The following is a 19,475-nucleotide window of genomic DNA, read 5'->3' as shown; positions in this document are numbered from 1 at the left end:
TAGTAATTTTTCAATTACTTGTGACTTCAGTTGCAAAAAGCTTATACCTCATCTGTAATGTAACGTGGACTTTAGTGTACTCTGTCCTTTAGGGGCATTTTATAAATGTTCGATAACCTCAACAAGAGCATTAAGGAAACTTGTAAATATCCCTCAAATCTAGCCTCTTTTTCATTCAATAATGCCTCAAGTTGATAGTGCATGGGTTTTGAAAATTCATATTACTGTCACATTCAAAATTTTTCTGATTCCCCTATCACATGAGAAAACACTTTGCCTAGTGTCTTGTTTTAATTTCCACAGCCGTACTCTCATCAGCCATGTATTGAAGCTTTGCTCCCTCTGGAAAGAAAGAAAGAAAGAAAGAGAGATTCTTTCAGGTCCCTTGGGTTGCAACAGTGGATGAAGCCACATATTTGATTCAGGACTTGTTTACACATTGGCTATCCTTCCTAACACAACCCTCCTGCTGTGTCTACTGCCAGTCTAGAACCTTCTCCTTGTTAGGCAAATGCATTGTAAGATCTTTACCTTAAACTACAAAGCGCCTTGAGGCATTGTGAAAACTGAACTTAACTGAATTGAATTGAATATGTAACACTGTGGAGCCAATTAATTAATCAATACATACGTACATACAGTGCTTAAAAATATTATACAATTATACCATCTGTAGAAATCTGTCAAAAACGTTTTTAAAACTAAAAATGATATTGTTGTTTATTAGGCAAATAACAAACTTAATTCACATTTCTACATCCAAATTTGGGACAGCACATTAGACTTCTCTGAGAAGTCAGAAATCAATCTATCATAACCATCAACCACCAAAATATATTATATAGATATGTTTTTTTGCTCAGGAATACAAGTAAATAACTATAATTTGGCATCTTAATAATAATAAAAAATAACTTTGTTCTTTACTGTTGCTTCTGCTTTTTTGTCAAACAGTAAATTTGAAACGGATTCATGGATAACAATTTTAATTAATAACTTGCACAGAAAACCATCCTGTTAATTCAGGACAGCTGTGGCAAAAACTTACATTAGGTGGTGGTCCAAAAAATCTATTAAACACTCTACATCAGTGGTTCTTAACCTTGTTGGAGGTACCGAACCCCACCAGTTTCATATGCGCAGTCACTGAACCCCTCTTTAGTGAAAAATAAAATATGATTTTTTTCAAATTCAAGACATAGATATGTTTTTTACTGGTGCTCAAAATGAGCTGTGCATGTCACGGCGGAGGCTCTGCCGAACCCCTGAGACCGACTCACCGAACCCCTAGGGTTCGATCGAACCCAGGTTAAGAACCACTGCTCTACATAAATAATAACTTTATTTGTATATCACTTTTCAGAACAGAGAGTAACATAGGTCTTTACAGTTTGAATAAAAGCCACAAATTAAAGATAAGTATACATGTTCCAACACATACAACTTCATACATGCAATAAAGATATAAACTAAGGCACAAAATATTGAGGAAAAGATTAGGTTAAAGCTAACCTATAAAAATGTATTATTAGCAGTCAATTAAAACAAATCACAGATTTAGCCAGTCTAACAGGATGATGATGACTGTATGAGAGGTTGTGTGCTACAACCTCAAAAGTGTGACTGCATGTGGTTTTAAAGTAACAGAGTGAGACAATTACCATTTACCTTGCTAAGACAATCTGAGAAGTCAGCTGCAGTGATACTGTTTCAGTAGCTCAGATATATAAGCAGAGGCCTCTTCATGTAGAGCTTTATATGTTAATAACAGGATTTTAAAACTGTTTTAAAACAGGCGTCTGTGTCCTGTGCAGAGAACACAGGACACACAGCAAGAAGACGCAACAAAGAACAGAACGGTATAAATAGACAGGTGGAGATTAGGACAGAGTGGATACACTATGGGAACACAGTACAACATAATCTAACTATTTGCTATAAACACATAGTTAATGTAAGCGGTGATTAAAGAAGAAACACTCAATGCATCATGGAAATCCCCCAGCAGCCTACATCTATTGCAGTGTAACTAAGGGAGGATCCAACCCTAACTATATACTTTATCAAAAAGGAACATTTTAAGCCTAATTTTAAAAGTAGAGAGGCTTTCTGTCTTCCGAATCCAAACTGGAACTTTGTTCCACAGAAGAGGGGCCTGAAAGCTGAAGCCTCTGCCTCCCATTTCGCTATTAAATACTTTAGGAACCACAAGTAAACCTGCAGTCTGAGAGTGAAGTGCTCTAATGGGGTGATACTGTAGTATAAGGTCATTAAGATAAGATGGGCCTGATTATTCAAGAACTTATATGTGAGAAAAAAATAGCGGGAAAAAAACCCAGCCTGGAAATGTCTGGCCTCCACATCCTTTATGTTACTTTTGCCTGGGGAGTTGGCGAGTTCTTCATGCAGTATCTGAGCATGCTAGGGTGGAGTAAAGGTGGGAGTAGTTGTTACAGGGGTTCTGCGTGAGAACAATAGGTGGTAGCCATGGGTCATGATAGACAGCACCTTTGGGTCTGCCCCTATTGACGATTTTGCTGCCCTGTGCTGAGTTGACAGATGAGGGAGCTGGCCAACCTGGGTTCAGGAATAGTCAGGAGGTGTGGGGTGCTTGGGCACCTCCAAGCCTTAACTGTTTGTCCTCCTCCTCTTCCTTATTGGCAAAAGGCCAGCTGAGGTCTCCGAATCCCAATGTTGGGACATCAGGTGCTGGCTGAGATGCAGATGACCTGGCCCTTCTGGAACCAGAAGTGTGGAAAGGACACTTGACATTTCCTGCACACAGCAGTGACTGTCCTGAGCCTTTTGCAACAGTTGAGCTGCTCCTGAACCTGCAAGGTTTACCCTGAAAAAACAACAGCAGGCTTCTCTAGTTGATGCAGGGATAATAAAACAGTCTATTCAGGAATGTGGAAAGCACACATTTATTATGTCCATCCTCCAGGGGCATGAAATACACACACAGTTGGGAATCTCACAACAGGCTAAAAGCTAAATTACTAAACTACTGCCAACCACCGTCTGTTGCTTGAAAGCATTTCTTTCATTTTATTTTAAGTTTGTTTTGTTTATTTTCTCACACACAGGCTGTTTAGTGATGAGTGTGAATGCTTTTATTACTGGGAAAGAGTTGCTGCTTCAGGGAAGCTGGAGAAACTCTCACTGCACTGACTTTTTATGTTTGCGGGATCTTTAATTCAAGGGGTACAATGTTTTCCTTCCATCATGTCACGTCAAGCTCAGGTACTTCATGATTTGGCTCAGGTCATGCTCATGTTACATGTTCATGTTTTTTCCGCATAGTTTCTCGCATGCTCCGGTCTTGAATCATGTTCATGTCCTTTTTGTCACAGTTATCATAGTGTAGTTTTTCCAGTTTAGGGTTTAGTTTAGTTTAGGCCCATGTTTGCTTTTTGCTTTGGCAATGTTAAAAAATTATTTAAAAATACAGTTGGGTTCATCAGTATATAAATTAAAGTCACCTGCCAAAATGTTTTGTTTTGTTTTTTTTTTTTTCAAATTTAACAACAGCACTTGAAAGCAGATGAGAAAATTCATTCATGAAATCATTTAGGAAATCATTGCAGAATTTGGGAAGTCGGTAGATAATACAGAAATTTAGCCCAATTAGCAATTGATTAATTGCTATTAAGCAAATAATTGCTTATCTGGCATGCTCATTATTATTATTAAGTCTGGGTGTAGAAAGAAAAAGGTTGTTGGGTCAATTCAAGCAGGAGACATGAATCCCCTTTGCATCAGTAAGGGTATCCAGCATAAACCTCTAGCAAATCAAACATGTGGAGATACCTGCTGTAGCAACTCGTGACAAGACCACATATGTGCAGACAGACACACACACACACATACATCCAATACACCATGGTGGCCTTCACTTATGTGCCCTTATGTGCAATATTACTAGGTGCATCTCTTCTGATGCAACATAGTACTTTATTCTATTTTATATACAATTTCATTCTGTTTTGTATAGTATGTTATTCTATTTTATCTTATTCTATTCTTGTGTTTTTCTTCATTTTGCTGCTCTTATCTTGTATATATTTTCTGAATTTAGAGTTGAATACATTTAATCCAGGTATGTGTCTTTGTTTCATGTCCTTGACACATGCAAGGTCTGTGCAATTAGGACTTTAAACCAGTGACCAAGACTTGACACGAACCTAATACAGTTTGTCATCTTACTGGTTGAGAGTCTCCCATCTTCAGAGGAATCATCTTAACTGGTGCTAAATCTTCAAAATTTTCTTTTGCTTACTTGCAATATACTATCTGCCTGACAGACCTCTGAACTGCAATAGATGTTTTTGGCCAGCCAGTTAACGTGGGGCACATTTGGCCCTCACTGATAGTGAGTCGAGCTGTCTAAACTTATAATCTTATAGTTAGATGGCAGCTGTGCTGTGAGATTTGGGCCACATTTGAGCTCAGAAAATTTGATATAGTCAGTGTTAGACTAACTTCATCATATCTGCTTTAGTGTGGCCCACTCACCCATAGCTGTGCCACAAGTATCAATAACAACCCAAGTTGTTGCCAACTGTGACTTTTTGGGGTGGCTGTAGCTCATGAAGTAAGAGAAGGTCATCTACTAAAACAGTTTGTTGGGGGTTTAATCCCTGGCCTCTGTAAGCCAGAGTCTTCTTGGGCTCGATACTGAACCCTAAGTTGCTCTCTGATGTGTTATGTGAATGTTAGATATACTTAGGCATAGAAAAACTGTGCTTCTTGAAGTTGTTGTTTAAAGTGCTTTGAGTGCACTAGAAAAGTGGAATAGAGATATATAAGAACGAGTCCGTTTACTTTACTTGGGTTTTCTGACAAATATAATATAATGAAAAGATTAATATTTATGTGGTAGAAATATGGTATGAGCATCACTATTTGTGGAACATGGCTATGGATATTTCCACATAACTTTGCTATTGAAACAAACATTATATTGAGAAAATCAATTCAAACTCAGCAGCAAATAGAATCATTCTCATTACCTATATTGTGTTTTTTTTTAATGAAATATGTGTCAGTTAGTTTCTTTTTCATTATTATTATAATCTTATTAAGACGGTTTAAGACATTTCATAACTTTGAACAATAATATTCACTCTCCTTTTGTATTTCATTCTGATTGGGTGATCTCATGATGACTCATATGAATAAGTGCAATAACATAACCATCATAGTTTTTAATGCACTGCATTAGACTCTTAGAGACTATGTTGGAGATGCATTGTTGTCAGCACAATTTTTATAGGGTTACAGCGGATTATGCATTCAACCATAGTTTGTAATTATCTTTGGCTGCTTTTTTGTGTCTTTAATCCTGCTTGTATTATGTTCTTTGATGTTTCTGTAGCTGAAAGAAAGCTCCAAAGGGAGGAAGGACATGTTCTGAGAAAAGAGGATGTTGTAAGTGAGACAGAACCTGGTTTAAAGATAGGGGACGTGAGAAGTGTTGATTCTAGTTTACCTCAATGTGTAAAACTGGAAAGAAGTGAGCTTCTAGCCTTGCACTTGGATGGCGATGCTGTGATTGGAGGTTTTTTCCCTCTGCACTATGTTGCCAGTGATCCACAGTACAGCTACAAAACTAAACCAGAAACTACATCTTGCAGCGGGTGAGTAGAAGTGTACTGTTTATATCTGTTGAGTCTTCATTTTTGTTTTTCTTCCCTAAAATACTGAAATCTCAGTATCAAAAATAATACTGTCCCTTTTGTTTCACTGTCTATGGTGCAGAGAGATGATTTACATTGGGTGTTTGTGTTAATGTGATTGCTTTATCGCTAAAGAAAACTCACCTTATTTCTCGACAGCTTTGACCTCAGAGCCTTTCGCTGGATGATGACCATGGTGTTTGCAGTGGAGGAAATTAACCGTAATTCAAGTCTATTACCAGGTGTTAAACTAGGCTACCGGATTATGGACAGTTGTGACCATGTCCACACCAGTCTGAAAGTTCTTTTTTCCTTAGTCAGCCACTCTGAAGCTGTGAAAAGTCAGGTCAAAGAAATACTTGAAACTGAAAACAGAGGTACTGAAATGAAGACATTAACAACTGTAGGAATAACAAAAAAACAAATGAAAAATAGAGGTACTAAAGTTAACACCATAATGCATAACAGCCTTAAAAATACAGAAAATTATATAAAGGAAAATACAACAGAAGAAATAAAGACAAGAGAGTCTTCCACCTGTCTGTATTATTCTCCTGTGCCTGCTGTTATTGGTCTTGCATCCTCTTCCCCTACAAGAGCTGTAGCTCACACACTTGGCCCTTTCAACATACCACTGGTAATAAATTGCTTAATGACATTTAATAATGTTTTATGGTTAGAGTTTGTTTTAAGTCAGTTTTATAAAATAACCCGTCTCTCTATAGGTGAGTTATTTTGCCACTTGTACCTGTCTTACTGACAAGCATTTGTACCCATCATTCTTGAGAACTGTGCCAAGTGATCTCTTTCAAGTTAGAGGCCTTGTACAGCTTGTCACTTTCTTTGGCTGGTTCTGGGTGGGCACAATAGGGACCACGGTGAGATAAAGACTTTTTGGAAATATAAAATTAGTTAGATTTAAATAACAACATTATCTTAAAGTCATTTATTTATATACATTTCAGGATGATTATAGTCTTTATGGGATCCAAGCATTCTCTGATCTGTTTGGACAACAAGGTGGGTGTGTAGAATTTCATCTCACTATCTCAAAATCACCCACAGTGGCTGAGATACAACAAATAGCAGACAAATTACAGAGTTCAACTGCTCAGGTTGTGGTGGTCTTTGCCACAGAAGGACAGCTGCTAGATTTGTTCTCAGAAGTAAGTATCTCAACTGTTAAGTCTGTCAGTGTGTGATTAGGCATATAGCATGAGATATTTTGCAGTACTTCCATAATAATATAAGAAAATCAGATGAAATTGATCATATAATAGTTTTTGTTTGTTTGTTTTTCCTTTGTTTGTGCCTCTACAGCTTGCCAGGAGAAATGTAACAGGGATACAGTGGATAGCCAGTGAAGCCTGGGTGACTGCTAGCCGACTGGCTTCACCAAACTTCCACTCTCTTCTGGAGGGAACCCTGGGCTTCTCCTTCCCTGGAATCAGCATCCCTGGCTTGAAAGAGTTTCTTTTAAATGTCCGACCCTCTCCCAAACCAGGAATGGAATTTGTTAATATGTTCTGGGAAGAGCAGTTTGGTTGTAAGCTGGAGTTTCAAAAAGACAGAACCAACAAATATGAACAGGATACTCAGGATAACTTTAAAGATCCAAATACTTATCAAACAGGCACTCATAATAGTTCTGGTTACATGGCCGGACTTACTGTGGGACAAAAATATGTATTTAATGTGCCGGCTTATAAAGATTATGCAGGTGTGGTTGAAAAGCCTTTATGCACAGGTTTAGAGGATCTCAGATATGTTTACAGCAGTTATAGTGATGTAACTAAGGTCAGAATATCCTATAATGTGTATAAAGCTGTATATGCTATTGCTCATGCTCTGCACAGTTTTTTGAACTGTGATTCTGTGGGACCTAGCAGGGGGTTATGTGAGAAGCATAGCTCATTTTCAAATGGCCAGGTAATTGAAATTATGACAAAATATGTTACACAAGGTTTGTGAACGCTCTTTTGAAATCGTGTTTTTTTTGTCAGTGTTGATTTTTGTTTTTCTTTTTTAATTCTCTTTCATGCAGTTTCTTCAACATCTAAAAATGGTGAATTTTACCAACCAGTTTCATGAAAATGTATATTTTGACTCCAATGGGGAGCCAGTCCCTCTCTATGATATCATTAATTGGCAAAAGGACAGCACAGATGAAATTAGGTAAAACATAATACTTAATGATGCAATTGAAGTGTGAGTATTCATAAAAAAAGGAGCTATGTTTATATTCATTTTACTCTATTGTTATTATTTGGCCTGATTGCAATTTTAAATAATTTATTGGGATTTTTTATGCCAGATTTATCAAAGTTGGAAGCTATGATGGTTCAGCTCCTCAAAAACAGCAACTACACATAGTGAAGAACATGATTGTATGGACAAAAGGACAGTCACAGGTAGGTCATTGTTACCCCAAACTTCTTATGCCACTTAAAACTAAACATTTTTAAGCTGTTGAAAATTATTTGATAAACTGTGTCAAATCCTCTAAAACAATCTATTATTTCACATTATTATATCTTTTTCCTGTTCCTTGTTCAGGTTCCTGTATCTCAGTGTAGTGCTCCATGTCCCCCTGGCAGCAGGCAGGCCACGCGCCAAGGAGAGCCCAAATGCTGCTTTGATTGTTTGCCCTGTGCAGATGGAGAGATCAGCAACCAGACCGGTAGCCCATTAATGTTTTTTTTTTAATGGTATTAAAGTTATTTAAAATGACAGATATGTAATGAATAGTTTCTGACTGTTTACATGGATATTTCTGTGCTCTGTGTTTTCAAAGGTTCCACTGAATGTATCAAATGTCCTGAATACTTCTGGTCAGACAAAGAAAAAGTGAAATGTGTTGCAGGGGAAGAAGAATTCCTGTCTTTCAGTGACACAATGGGAATTATCCTGGTAGCAATTACCTTGCTGGGATTCATACTGACCACCATCATCACCATTGTCTTTCACAGTTTCCGCTTTACACCCATCGTCAAGGCCAACAATTCAGAAATAAGTTTCTTGCTTCTCCTGTCACTCAAGCTCTGTTTCCTGTGTTCTCTGGTGTTCATTGGTCAGCCGTCTTGGTGGACATGTAGGCTCCGCCAGGCAGCATTTGGGATCAGCTTTGTCCTGTGTTTGTCCTGCCTCCTTGTTAAGACCATTGTGGTCCTCCTGGCTTTCCAGACTAATGTACCTGGTTCCAGGGGTCGGATGCTGTTTGGGACATTCCAGCAGAGGATTTTGATCTTGTGCACTACAGCTCCTCAGGTGAAAGGGAGAAAAAATGTCTGCAACTTTGACATCAGTTTGTTTACATTGTATAGTTTTAGATTGTGTTCTTCTATTGTTTTACGTCACCCTCAGATTTGTCTCTCTACTGGCTGGGTGTTGGGTGCACCTCCCTTTCCATTTAGGAATTCAAACTACCAAGCTATAACTGGAAAAGTGAGTAAGAAAACTGTTTCTGTATTTTCTTACAAAGCCTGCCTAAAATATTGTAAATGGACATATGATATATTTTTCAAATGTATAATTTTTATAAAAAAAAAAAAAAAAAAAAAAGATTTTGTATCTCAAAAAAATTGGGATGGGGGCAACAAAATGTCTTGCAATTTCCTTATACACTGATGATGTCATAGCCACTATAAATAGGCCCGTCCCAATCTTTGTGAAATTCATTGTTGCCATTAAGTTTATAATTCGCTAAAATGGTACATTTAATCAGTTTAAAGATTCAATATATGAATAAAGTGTTAGTACGTTTTAATTTATAAGATTCATAAATTAAATTCTTTCATCTACTGTTATTTATATTTTACATAATCAACTTTTTTGGAATTGATTTTGTATTTATTTTCATATTGTCATTAACCATCAACATAATAATATCTTACACACAGGGACTTTAACTGGTAAAGTGAGTAAAGTACCAAGACTGCAATTTATTTCTTTATTTTGATATTACCATCACCCATCACCATAGTCTTAAATGTTCTAATCCTGATAGTTCAGGACTTCAGGATTAGAACATAGTTCAATGTAGTAAGTGAGTAATCAGTTGTTAAAATATAACACAAATCATCTCTCTGTACTAATATTAAAAATTGTTGAACATTATCATAAAATAAGTATAATCACATAAAATGTACAATCTCTCAAAATCCATACTAACACATTTCTGGACATCTTTAGATTGTTGTGGAGTGTAAAGAGCCATGGCCTCCTGGGTTTTACCTCCTCCTTGGTTACATTGGCCTACTAGCCTTTGTCTGTCTTCTCCTGGCATTCCTTGGACGCAAACTACCGGACAGGTTCAATGAAGCAAAGTTCATCACCTTCAGCATGCTGATTTTCTGGGCTGTGTGGATCTCTTTCATCCCAGCTTATGTCAGCTCTCCTGGAAACTTTTCTGTGGCAGTGGAAATATTTGCTATATTAGCATCTAGTTATGGATTGTTACTCTGTATTTTTGTGCCCAAATGCTACATCATTTTACTGCACCCTGAAAGAAATATTAAAAAAGGCGTGACCAGAAAATGTTGGAGATGAACATCTATATAACATATGTTTTCCGGAGTAAACATGTTATGTCATCTCAGTTAAAAGACAATAAAACAAAATACTAAATAAGATATTTTTGTTTTGTTGTTTTGTTTTTTAATCTTATGTTTTCTCATGCACAGGTGGATTAGTACATCCCTTAACAGTTGTAACGGCAGTCTGGCAACGAAGGAGCGCCTAGCAGGTCCAGCGGGCATTTGGTGTGGAGGTTAGCCGGATAACTCGAAGCCAGTCAGTTAAATCGAACAACAGACCATTATTCCTTGTTAGCAACATAAAACCATACAAGCCAGGTCTCCACGGCTCTACTCTGTCCGTACATAGATGTGCGGGGATCGGTAGTCGCCAGCGCCAGTCCGTTACAATGATGAGGTCTCTTTCTGGACAGCCACGCGAGCAACATGTAAGAGCTGCCACTATACTCACACACAAACTAGAGCCGTGTCCAAATTCATAGGGTGCATCCTCCTGAGGACTCAGCCTTCGCGGTCTACGCGGGCCGGGTCCTCCGAAGGCCAGGTAGGCCGGAAGTGAGTGGTTGTGGAATTGGACGGTCTAGCCTTCAAAATTGTATCACCAGCTGTCTTGGTGGAGTTTAATAAACTGAGCCGTCTGCTCCTTGCTATCTAAAATATAACAGGACAGTGGCGTAAATTCTTGATCAACTCACACTACTGTTTAATAAGTTTTCTGTTTGACGTTTATTCTAAGTGACTTATATATCATGTTTAACCTGAGTGGCGAAAGACCACATGGGGTCTGCAAACAATGTGCCGGGAGTCCAGTGTTCTCGCCGGCTCTAGTGAGCCTCGACCTTCCAGTTTGCTATCAGGCTGGTGGGTAACAGATGTCTCTGAAAATGTCGGAGCACTTTTGCAAATATGTGATGTCTTGATAAACTGAGCAGATATTTGAAGTTTACACAATTACATTCTCGTCTGAAAATTTCTTAAAAGCTTATTTTGTGATCCAGAAATAGTAATATGAGTAATATTAAAACTAAGTAGCTGCTGCCATTGTTGGAAACTGGAATTGGCTGGGTTGCGCTATGAATTCTGGGATATGGTGGGCCACGAAGGATACACCTGACCCATCCTTCAAATCTGGGGAAAAGGAGGACGCATTTGACGGCTGCATTTGGAAGAGTCTGTGAATTTGGACATTCGTCACATTGCCGTTGACGTAATCGGCTTACAAATGCGGCCTCAGGAGGATGCAGCCTATGAATTTGGACACCCCCTAGGAGACTCCCCCCAAATACTACAATAGTAGGACAACCTCCCCCCTAGTAAGATAAGATAACCTTTATTAGTCCCACACGTGGGAAATTTGTTTTGTCACAGCAGGAAGTGGACAGTGCAAAAGTTATGAAGCAAAAATTAGAATACAATAAGAATAAATACAGTACACAACTGTACAGAATAGAATAAAATAAAATAAAATACTATATACAGTAGAATAAATTAGAATAAAATATACAATAAGATAAAAATAGAATACAAATGCTATATACAACTGAGTAAAAATACAACGATGCCAGAAAAGATTATTGCACTTAGTGTTATTGCACATGTGTGGATGTGTGTGTTTGATCAGTTAAAGTCTTTGTTGTGGAGTCTGACAGCAGTGGGGAGGAAAGACCTGCGAAATCTCTCCGTCTCACACCGTGGGTGCCACAGCCTGCCACTGAAGGAGCTGCTCAGTGCTGTCAGAGTCTCCTGCATGGGGTGGGAGATGTTGTCCAACAGTGATGACAGCTTAGCCGCCATTCTCCTGTCACTCACCACCTCCACTGGGTCCAGAGGGCATCCTAGAACAGAGCTGGCCCTTCGGATCAGCCTGTTCAGTCTCTTCCTGTCCCCAGCAGAGATGCTGCTGCCCCAGCAGACCACACCATAAAAGATGGCAGAGACCACCACAGAGTCATAGAAGGTCTTCAGGAGTGGGCCCTCCACTCCAAACGACCTGAGTCTCCGCAGCAGGTACAGCCTGCTCTGCCCTTTCCTGTAGAGGGCGTCTGAGTTATGAGTCCAGTCCAGTTTGTTGTTCAGATGAACACCAAGGTACCTGTAGCTGTCCACAGCCTCAATGTCCATACTTTGGATGTTCAGTGGTTGCAGTGGAGAATGCTTGTGCCTGCGGAAGTCTACCATCAGCTCCTTGGTTTTACTGGCGTTGATCTGGAGGTAGTTCAGCTGGCACCAGTCCACAAAGTCTTGAGTCAGTCCTCTGTACTCCTTGTCGTCCCCATCAGTGATGAGGCCGACTATTGCAGAGTCATCAGAGAACTTCTGCAGGAAGCACTGGGTGGAATTGTGGGAGAAGTCTGCAGTGTAGATGGTGAAGAGGAACGGAGCCAGAACCGTTCCCTGTGGGGCCCCCGTACTGCAGATGACCCTGTCCGACACACAGGGTCATGTGTTATAGTAGTGCTATAACACAATAAGGGTTGTTACACAGTGCATCTTTAAAAAAAATTTAATTACCTAACTTACTTCTTGTATTGTAAGCTACTGACCAGCTACTGAAGAAACTACAATTAGTTGCCATTTGAAACTGCATCACAGTTTATAAAGACCAATAACGTCTCTAATAAAAAGCACAGTTTACCATCACAACAATATTTGATACTGATACTGACTGATACTAACTATAGTTAGCCTACACATATGAGCATGTTTATTTCTTTGTCCCATAGTCTTCAGACTTGGAAGGATAGCATATTTATATATATGAATATATTAGGATCAACTAGTATGTTAGGTGACTGCCTGTAGGTGACTGTCAAACCACAAAGGTCTGTGTTTGATGCTTTACAATATAAACTAATTTTACATCATGGGCCACATACAATAAGTGGTCCAGTTACAATGTTCCCTCCAATTTTTCATGTGTCTGAGCGAACACACAAACTCCCTGAGCGGTCCCTTGGACGACTGTGAGCAACAGCAGACGTGTGTACTGTGGTCACGCCAGCATCGAATCCATCCAAGTCACATGGTTTAGTAAAATAATCAAATTACAGCATTTACATTTATGTTAGACTACTTTTAATTAACTGCTTTAGCCCACTTACAATGAAAATTTAAAGAAATCTTGTTCATGATCTGTGTAGTATGTTAGCTCTATTGGAAGTAAAAATAACTTGAACTCCAATTTATAAACACAACTTTCTTTCTTTCTTTCTTTTTTATAAAGCTCTGACTTGTATTATGAGTATGAGTCTGTGGTCTGGGAGAGAGTCCTGTAACTCTCTGTCTGCAAAATGCAGTATATAATGACCAGTGTTGGGCAATTAATTATATAGTTACTTCTTCAAAAAAGTAACTGAGTTATGCAAACAACAAAGTTTTTTGCAGCTGTTTACCTAAAAATGCAGCCAAGGCGTTTTTTTAAATTAACCTTTCAAACTACTTGCAGAACAATCAGGTGCTCTGCATAAAATTTGATGCCACACAAATTATTTGTGCCACTCCAAAAAATAATTTCTGTCCACTATGAGATAAAGGAGAACATCACAAGCCTGATACCTGTAGGCCTGACAACAGAAGATGTATCACTCCTGTAACACCTGCAACATTCAGCAGTCGCCTCATTGCTCTGACGCACACAAGAAAACTATTGACTACACTACACACTAACTACACAAGACAACACACTAACTACACAAGATTTGCGCTAAACGTCGCAAATCTCTCACATCTCAAAACACTGCAGTCACTCCTAAAACTTCCCCCCTTCCTAAACAACTAAATGCCATGTTGCCATATCATCTTTTGATTGGTCGACATGGTACTTTTTTCAACGAATAGGAAAGGGTGGGGTTTTTTGGTTTTGTCTTTGCTCACAGGCAGAGAGTGCTTTCGAGCGTTTTCCTTATAAAACGCAGTTTTTACCCTTTCTTCCCGCAGTAAATATAAGCAATGATAGTATTCAGGAAGAAAACCAAACATTGCATATATTTTTATCATAACTCTAGTTTTACGTGGCCTATCAACACAATTTAAAAACTGGTATAAAGTCCACACTTTTTCCATCAATTGTTCCGTCTGTCCTGCTCACATCTCCAATGGTTGTGCAAGTTGTCATTAACGTGGCTTGACTCCACATTAGCCACGCTGCTTTGCTAGCTAAAACACCGGTGACGGCACATAAGGACGCTGTCATAGCCTGTCATCGACGGTGATTAGCTGTGTATATACGAATGTGAATCGCATTATTGGCTGGACTATGGAATAAGGTGGCATCGTTCTAATCCCATACGGGAGCAGCCAGTCACTTACTGACTAACACTGCAAAACAGAATTGTTAAAGTTTTAATTTTAATTTCAATTCAGGTTAGATTTTTTTCTGTACGCAGAGACCGTGCCAGCAGTGCACAATTGCGCACGTGCGTAGCTCAGAGGGAACATTGGCCAGGTACCTACACATTTAATGAGATATCACATTATAACAAAAAGAGGATTACTTTCAACAGCAGGTCTCAGTTGTTCCATATAATAAATTAACAATTTTGTAGTAAATGAAAGAAACCTGTCAGCACAAATCTTTTTGCTTAAAGTGTAAGAAATAAATGTAAAAACTGACAGACAATTCTGGTAGTGTATTGCCCAGACTGTCCTGTAATTATGAAGTAGAACGTTTTTGTTAATTCATAGAAAATGTACTATTTTTATTATTTATTTTATAGTGGGCACACTCTAGAAAACACATACATTGTACAAAGTGAAAAAACTGGTTCTTTTCAGTCATCTAATTATTCATCTATTATTTTATTACTCTAGCATGAAAGGGTGAGGTCTTTATCAGCATGACAAGTTGTAAAATTTATAAAATAACAGTTTTCCATAGCTATTTGTGTGGCCAGATTGGAGCCACCCCTGCTTTACTGGGTTGTGATGGGGTGCTACAAAGGGGGCAGAGAGAGCCAGTACCAAGAAAGGAAAGCATTAAGTTTTCAAATCTGTGGTCTGTTTCATTAAGTGGCCTGATCAGAAGACCAAGAACACTTTGGACTCACTGGTGTAGAAGATGTTCAGCAGGTTTGGGGAACCAGAATCACACAGACCAGGGCAGGAACTCTGAGGACACAGCCAGGTGGGCATTGAAGAGACGCTCTACTTTTACAAGTCCTCCCACAGACAATGTTGTCTCCCCCCAACATATTATTAAATTTCTTTAACGCTTATATAAGATTTTCTTTAAAAAAAAAAAAAAAAATTAAAAAAAAAAAAATATATATATATATATATATATATTGTGGCGTGTTGGGGGAGCGGCTGGTTCTCTCCCATCATGCCTTGGGACATGTGCTGCTGTTTTCATGTTCTTGTTTTGTTGTTTATGTTTACGTTGCTTTTGGCTGTTGCATTGAATGTTGTGTTTATGCTGTAGTGATTTCAATGACAGTTATTTGATGAAAGAATGTAGTACCATGAGTGAGTTCAGGCTTGTGGTTATTGACCCTCTGAAGCACAGTGTGGTACAGCGAAGTGTTTAATAAAGAGCTCCCCCTACCAGTTTGGGGTTGAACTGCAATCTCTCTGTGAGCTTCTTCGTTGAGATTCCTCTGCACACCACATTGGTGTCAGAAGTGGGATCCCAAGAGCATGGCCACTATTCTGAAAGAGGAAGAGGAGCTGAGGAAGATTGAGGAGCTTATCACTCGCCTGGAAGCGGTGAATGGAGCCCAACCGAAGAAGCAGGGGGAGCTCCGGGCAGCAGCAAGCCAGCCAGTGAAAGATCTGTGGGGCTTACCAGATGGAACCTCACAGCCCCGCCCACTGGGAAGCTGTAGGAGCCGCCAAGGCATGCTGCAAGCTCCAAGACCACGAGCAGCCAGCCAGCCTCCACTCATGGTGATGCCGGGGAGCAGCACACCCTCACTGCTGGCAGCCGAGGGGGACAACGCCAACTGTCTCCAGGACCCAGTGCAGCCGCCGCTGCCATCAGGGGCTCCTGTCCGGGGGAGCATGAAGCTGCCACGCTATAATGGGGAAGCACCTCCAGAGACCTACCTTATCCAGGTACAGCTGGCTGCTCAGCTAAATGGATGGTCAACAGAGGAGACAGCTGTTCAAGTCGCCCTGGCCTTGGAAGGCAGGGCACTGCAGATCCTCACAGATCTTCAGCCAGAAGAGCGTTTAAGTTGGCCTGCTGTTGCCAGAGCAATGCAGAGCAGGTTTGGCCTCCGTACACATGCAGATGATGCCCGAGATAAACTTGCTAGCCGCCCACGGAGACAAGAGGAGAGTCTGGGTGCCTATGCTGCTGACCTACGTCTTTATGCACGTAGAGGGTACCCTGCTTTTGATGCTGCAGCACAAGAAGAGCTTGCTCTCCAGGCTTTTGTCCGGGGTCTCCAGCCAAAACGACTACAAGAGCACATCCGTCTGCATGCACCAGAAACCCTGGCAGCAGCTCTAACTGAGGCCGAAAGAGTGGAGCATGTGCTCAGCCCAGGTGCACGCAGCCCTGGCATAAGTCACCAAGTGTGCCAAACAGACTACGAAAGGAGCGACCAGGAGGAGGAGGCCCGCCAAACCACCGACACACCACCCTGGCGATCTCGGCGAGGGAATAGACGAGCAGGAGGCCAATCCAGGGGTAACTGCCATCGGTGCGGAGAACCAGGCCACATCGCACGCTACTGTCCAGCACCAAGCCCACGAAGCCTGGCACCCCAGCCGCCGTTAAACTAAGGCGGGGTGGCACAACGGAGGAACTGCCCCCTGCAACCACTCTGCCCTCCGAATCACACTTGCGGGTTGGCCGGCCCGGCCAGGCACGGGGACTGTATCTGGACTGTGACCTTGCCGGCACCACCTGTAGAGCCCTGATAGACACTGGATCCACGCTTTCCTTGGTACAGGCCGGAGTCCTCCCTGGTATTGACGGCCCAAGACCGCAGGGTTGGCAGCCTACTCAGCTCCACATCACCACAGTCACGGGGGAGCGTGCCAAGGTTAAGGGGGAAAGATCCCTCCCGGTGACTGTGGCTAACTGCACTGTTGACCACCAATTCTGGCTAGCCAGCATCCAGGACCGATGCATCATTGGTCTGGACCTGTTAGCCAAATGGGAGGCCACAGTGGACGTGTCCCGAGCAATCCTTTACCTGGGCACGGAGGCTGTGAAGCTCCACACCACCAAGGAAGTCCCGCTGCCTGCCTCCACTTTTTCAGCCAGCGTCAGGAAGCCTGAGGACCTGTCACCGCTGGCGGTGGAAGGGGCCTCTCCTTCACCAGCGGTACAGCAACTGTCCACAGGGACCAAGCTAGCTGTCGAGGACCTATACCGGAGGAGCTGCGAGGGTCTCCAGGCTGATCAGCAACGGCAGCTGCGGGAGATACTCGACTTGTTTGCCGACATCTTTGCAGCCAAGGATGAGGACTGCATGCAAACCAGCCTGGTACAACACGACATTGACACTGGGGATGCACGGCCCATCCGCCCTCGTCGCCTTCCCCTTGCCAAGCGTGCCGCAGCAGAGCAGAAGGTCAGGGAAATGGCAGAGGCAGGCATCATAGAACCCTCAAACAGCCCCTGGGCAGCCCCAGCCGTACTGGTTCGGAAAAAGGATGGTACCTGGCGGTTTTGTGTCGACTATCGTCTACTCAACAGCATCACATGCAAGGACTCCTACCCATTGCCCCGGATTGACGATGCCCTCGACGACATTGCTGGGTCCTGCTGGTTCAGCTCCCTCGATTTGCGCAGTGGCTACTGGCAGGTGGAGCTGACGCCAGAGGCCCGCCCAAAGACTGCTTTCTCCATTGGCCAGGGACTGTGGCAGTTTAAGGTGATGCCCTTCGGCCTCTGCAATGCCCCAGCCACATTCAAGCGCCTAATGGAGAGGGTTCTGGCTGACATTCCCCGCGACCGCTGTGTGGTCTACCTGGATGACCTCCTCGTCCACGCGACAGACTTCGAGAAAGCCTTGGCTAACCTGACTGCGGTTTTCCATGCTATCCGCCAGGCTGGCCTCCGTCTCCAACCCAAAAAGTGCCACCTCTTCCGAAAGGAGACGACCTTCTTGGGTCACGTTGTCAGCGGAGCAGGGGTTTCCACTGACCCTGCAAAGGTGGCTGCTGTGAAGGACTGGCCCATTCCGGGCAACACTGCTGAGTTGCGGAGCTTCCTTGGCCTGGCATCATACTACCGGCGTTTCGTCAAGGACTTTGCTACCATTGCAAGCCCCCTGCACCAGCTCACACAGAAGGGCCAGGAGTTCCGCTGGAGTGGGGACTGTGCCGTGGCATTTGATCGGCTCTGATCTGCACTGGTTGAGGCACCGGTGCTGGCCTACCCAGACCTGCAGCTTCCTTTTGTCGTGGACACCGATGCCAGCAACACGGGTGTGGGGGCTGTACTGTCGCAGGAAGGCCCTGAGGGGGAGCGGGTCATCTCCTACTACAGCCGTTCCCTCAGCAGACCGGAGAGGAACTATTGTGTCACCCGTCGAGAACTGCTGGCCATCATCCTGGGTCTCCGCCATTTCAGACCCTACCTCTACGGTAAGAAGTTCCTCCTGCGCACAGACCATGCGTCCCTCACTTGGCTGCTCAGCTTTAAAGAACCGGAGGGACAGCTAGCCCGGTGGTTGGAGACGTTGCAAGATTACCACTTTGAGGTTCGTCACCGGGCGGGACGTCTCCACACCAATGCAGATGCCCTCCCCCGACGCCCTTGTGAGGAAAAACAGTGCAGGTACTGCCAACGCTTGGAGGACCGGGAGGGCATGACTTCAGTGATCGCGTCACCACAGGGCGGCCATGAGAATGACTCTGTTCCGGGTGGGCATTGTAGCAGTCTTCAGGTCCAGTCCACCGCAGGGGATACCGAGGGTCTGGAGGCCATGGATCCCCAACGGCTGCAACACGACCAGAACCAAGACCCTGCCCTTTCCCGGGTTCAGTGTTGGATTGGGGCCGGTCAGAGACCACCATGGCCAGAAGTATCTGCACTGGACCTCGAGACCAAGGCTCTCTACTCCCAATGGGCCAACCTCACAAGCCGAAACGGCCTCCTCTATCGCCGCTGGCAGGCTCCCGGGGGTCAACGTGAGGTCTTCCAGCTCTTGGTACCTCAACAGTTGCGGTCCAGGGTCCTCCAGCTGGTCCATGGTGCAGCAGGGGCAGGACACTTTGGAGTTACCAAGACTCTGCGGCGACTTCGGTCTCGGTTCTACTGGCCCGGATGTCGCCAGGACGTAGAGCTCCATGTCCATCGGTGCGA

General features: G+C 42.6%; 1 protein-coding gene across 1 annotated transcript; it reads left to right on the top strand.

Annotated features, from left to right (window-relative positions):
• Positions 1–2,346: 2,346 nt before the first annotated feature.
• LOC134640609 (extracellular calcium-sensing receptor-like) lies at positions 2,347–10,226 on the top strand. Its single transcript, XM_063492519.1, has 15 exons — positions 2,347–2,437; positions 2,560–2,706; positions 5,378–5,639; positions 5,838–6,012; positions 6,175–6,315; positions 6,404–6,556; positions 6,644–6,844; positions 6,999–7,248; positions 7,393–7,607; positions 7,723–7,853; positions 7,993–8,089; positions 8,235–8,358; positions 8,473–8,945; positions 9,042–9,122; positions 9,870–10,226. The coding sequence occupies exons 1-15, from the start codon at positions 2,347–2,349 to the stop codon at positions 10,224–10,226; spliced, it is 2,898 nt and encodes a 965-aa protein (XP_063348589.1).
• Positions 10,227–19,475: the final 9,249 nt, after the last annotated feature.

Source organism: Pelmatolapia mariae, linkage group LG14, assembly GCF_036321145.2.
Source record: "Pelmatolapia mariae isolate MD_Pm_ZW linkage group LG14, Pm_UMD_F_2, whole genome shotgun sequence".
Classification (NCBI taxonomy): Eukaryota; Metazoa; Chordata; class Actinopteri; order Cichliformes; family Cichlidae; genus Pelmatolapia; species Pelmatolapia mariae.
The sequence above is the reverse complement of the archived record's forward strand: the minus strand, read 5'-3'. Positions and strand labels throughout refer to the sequence as shown.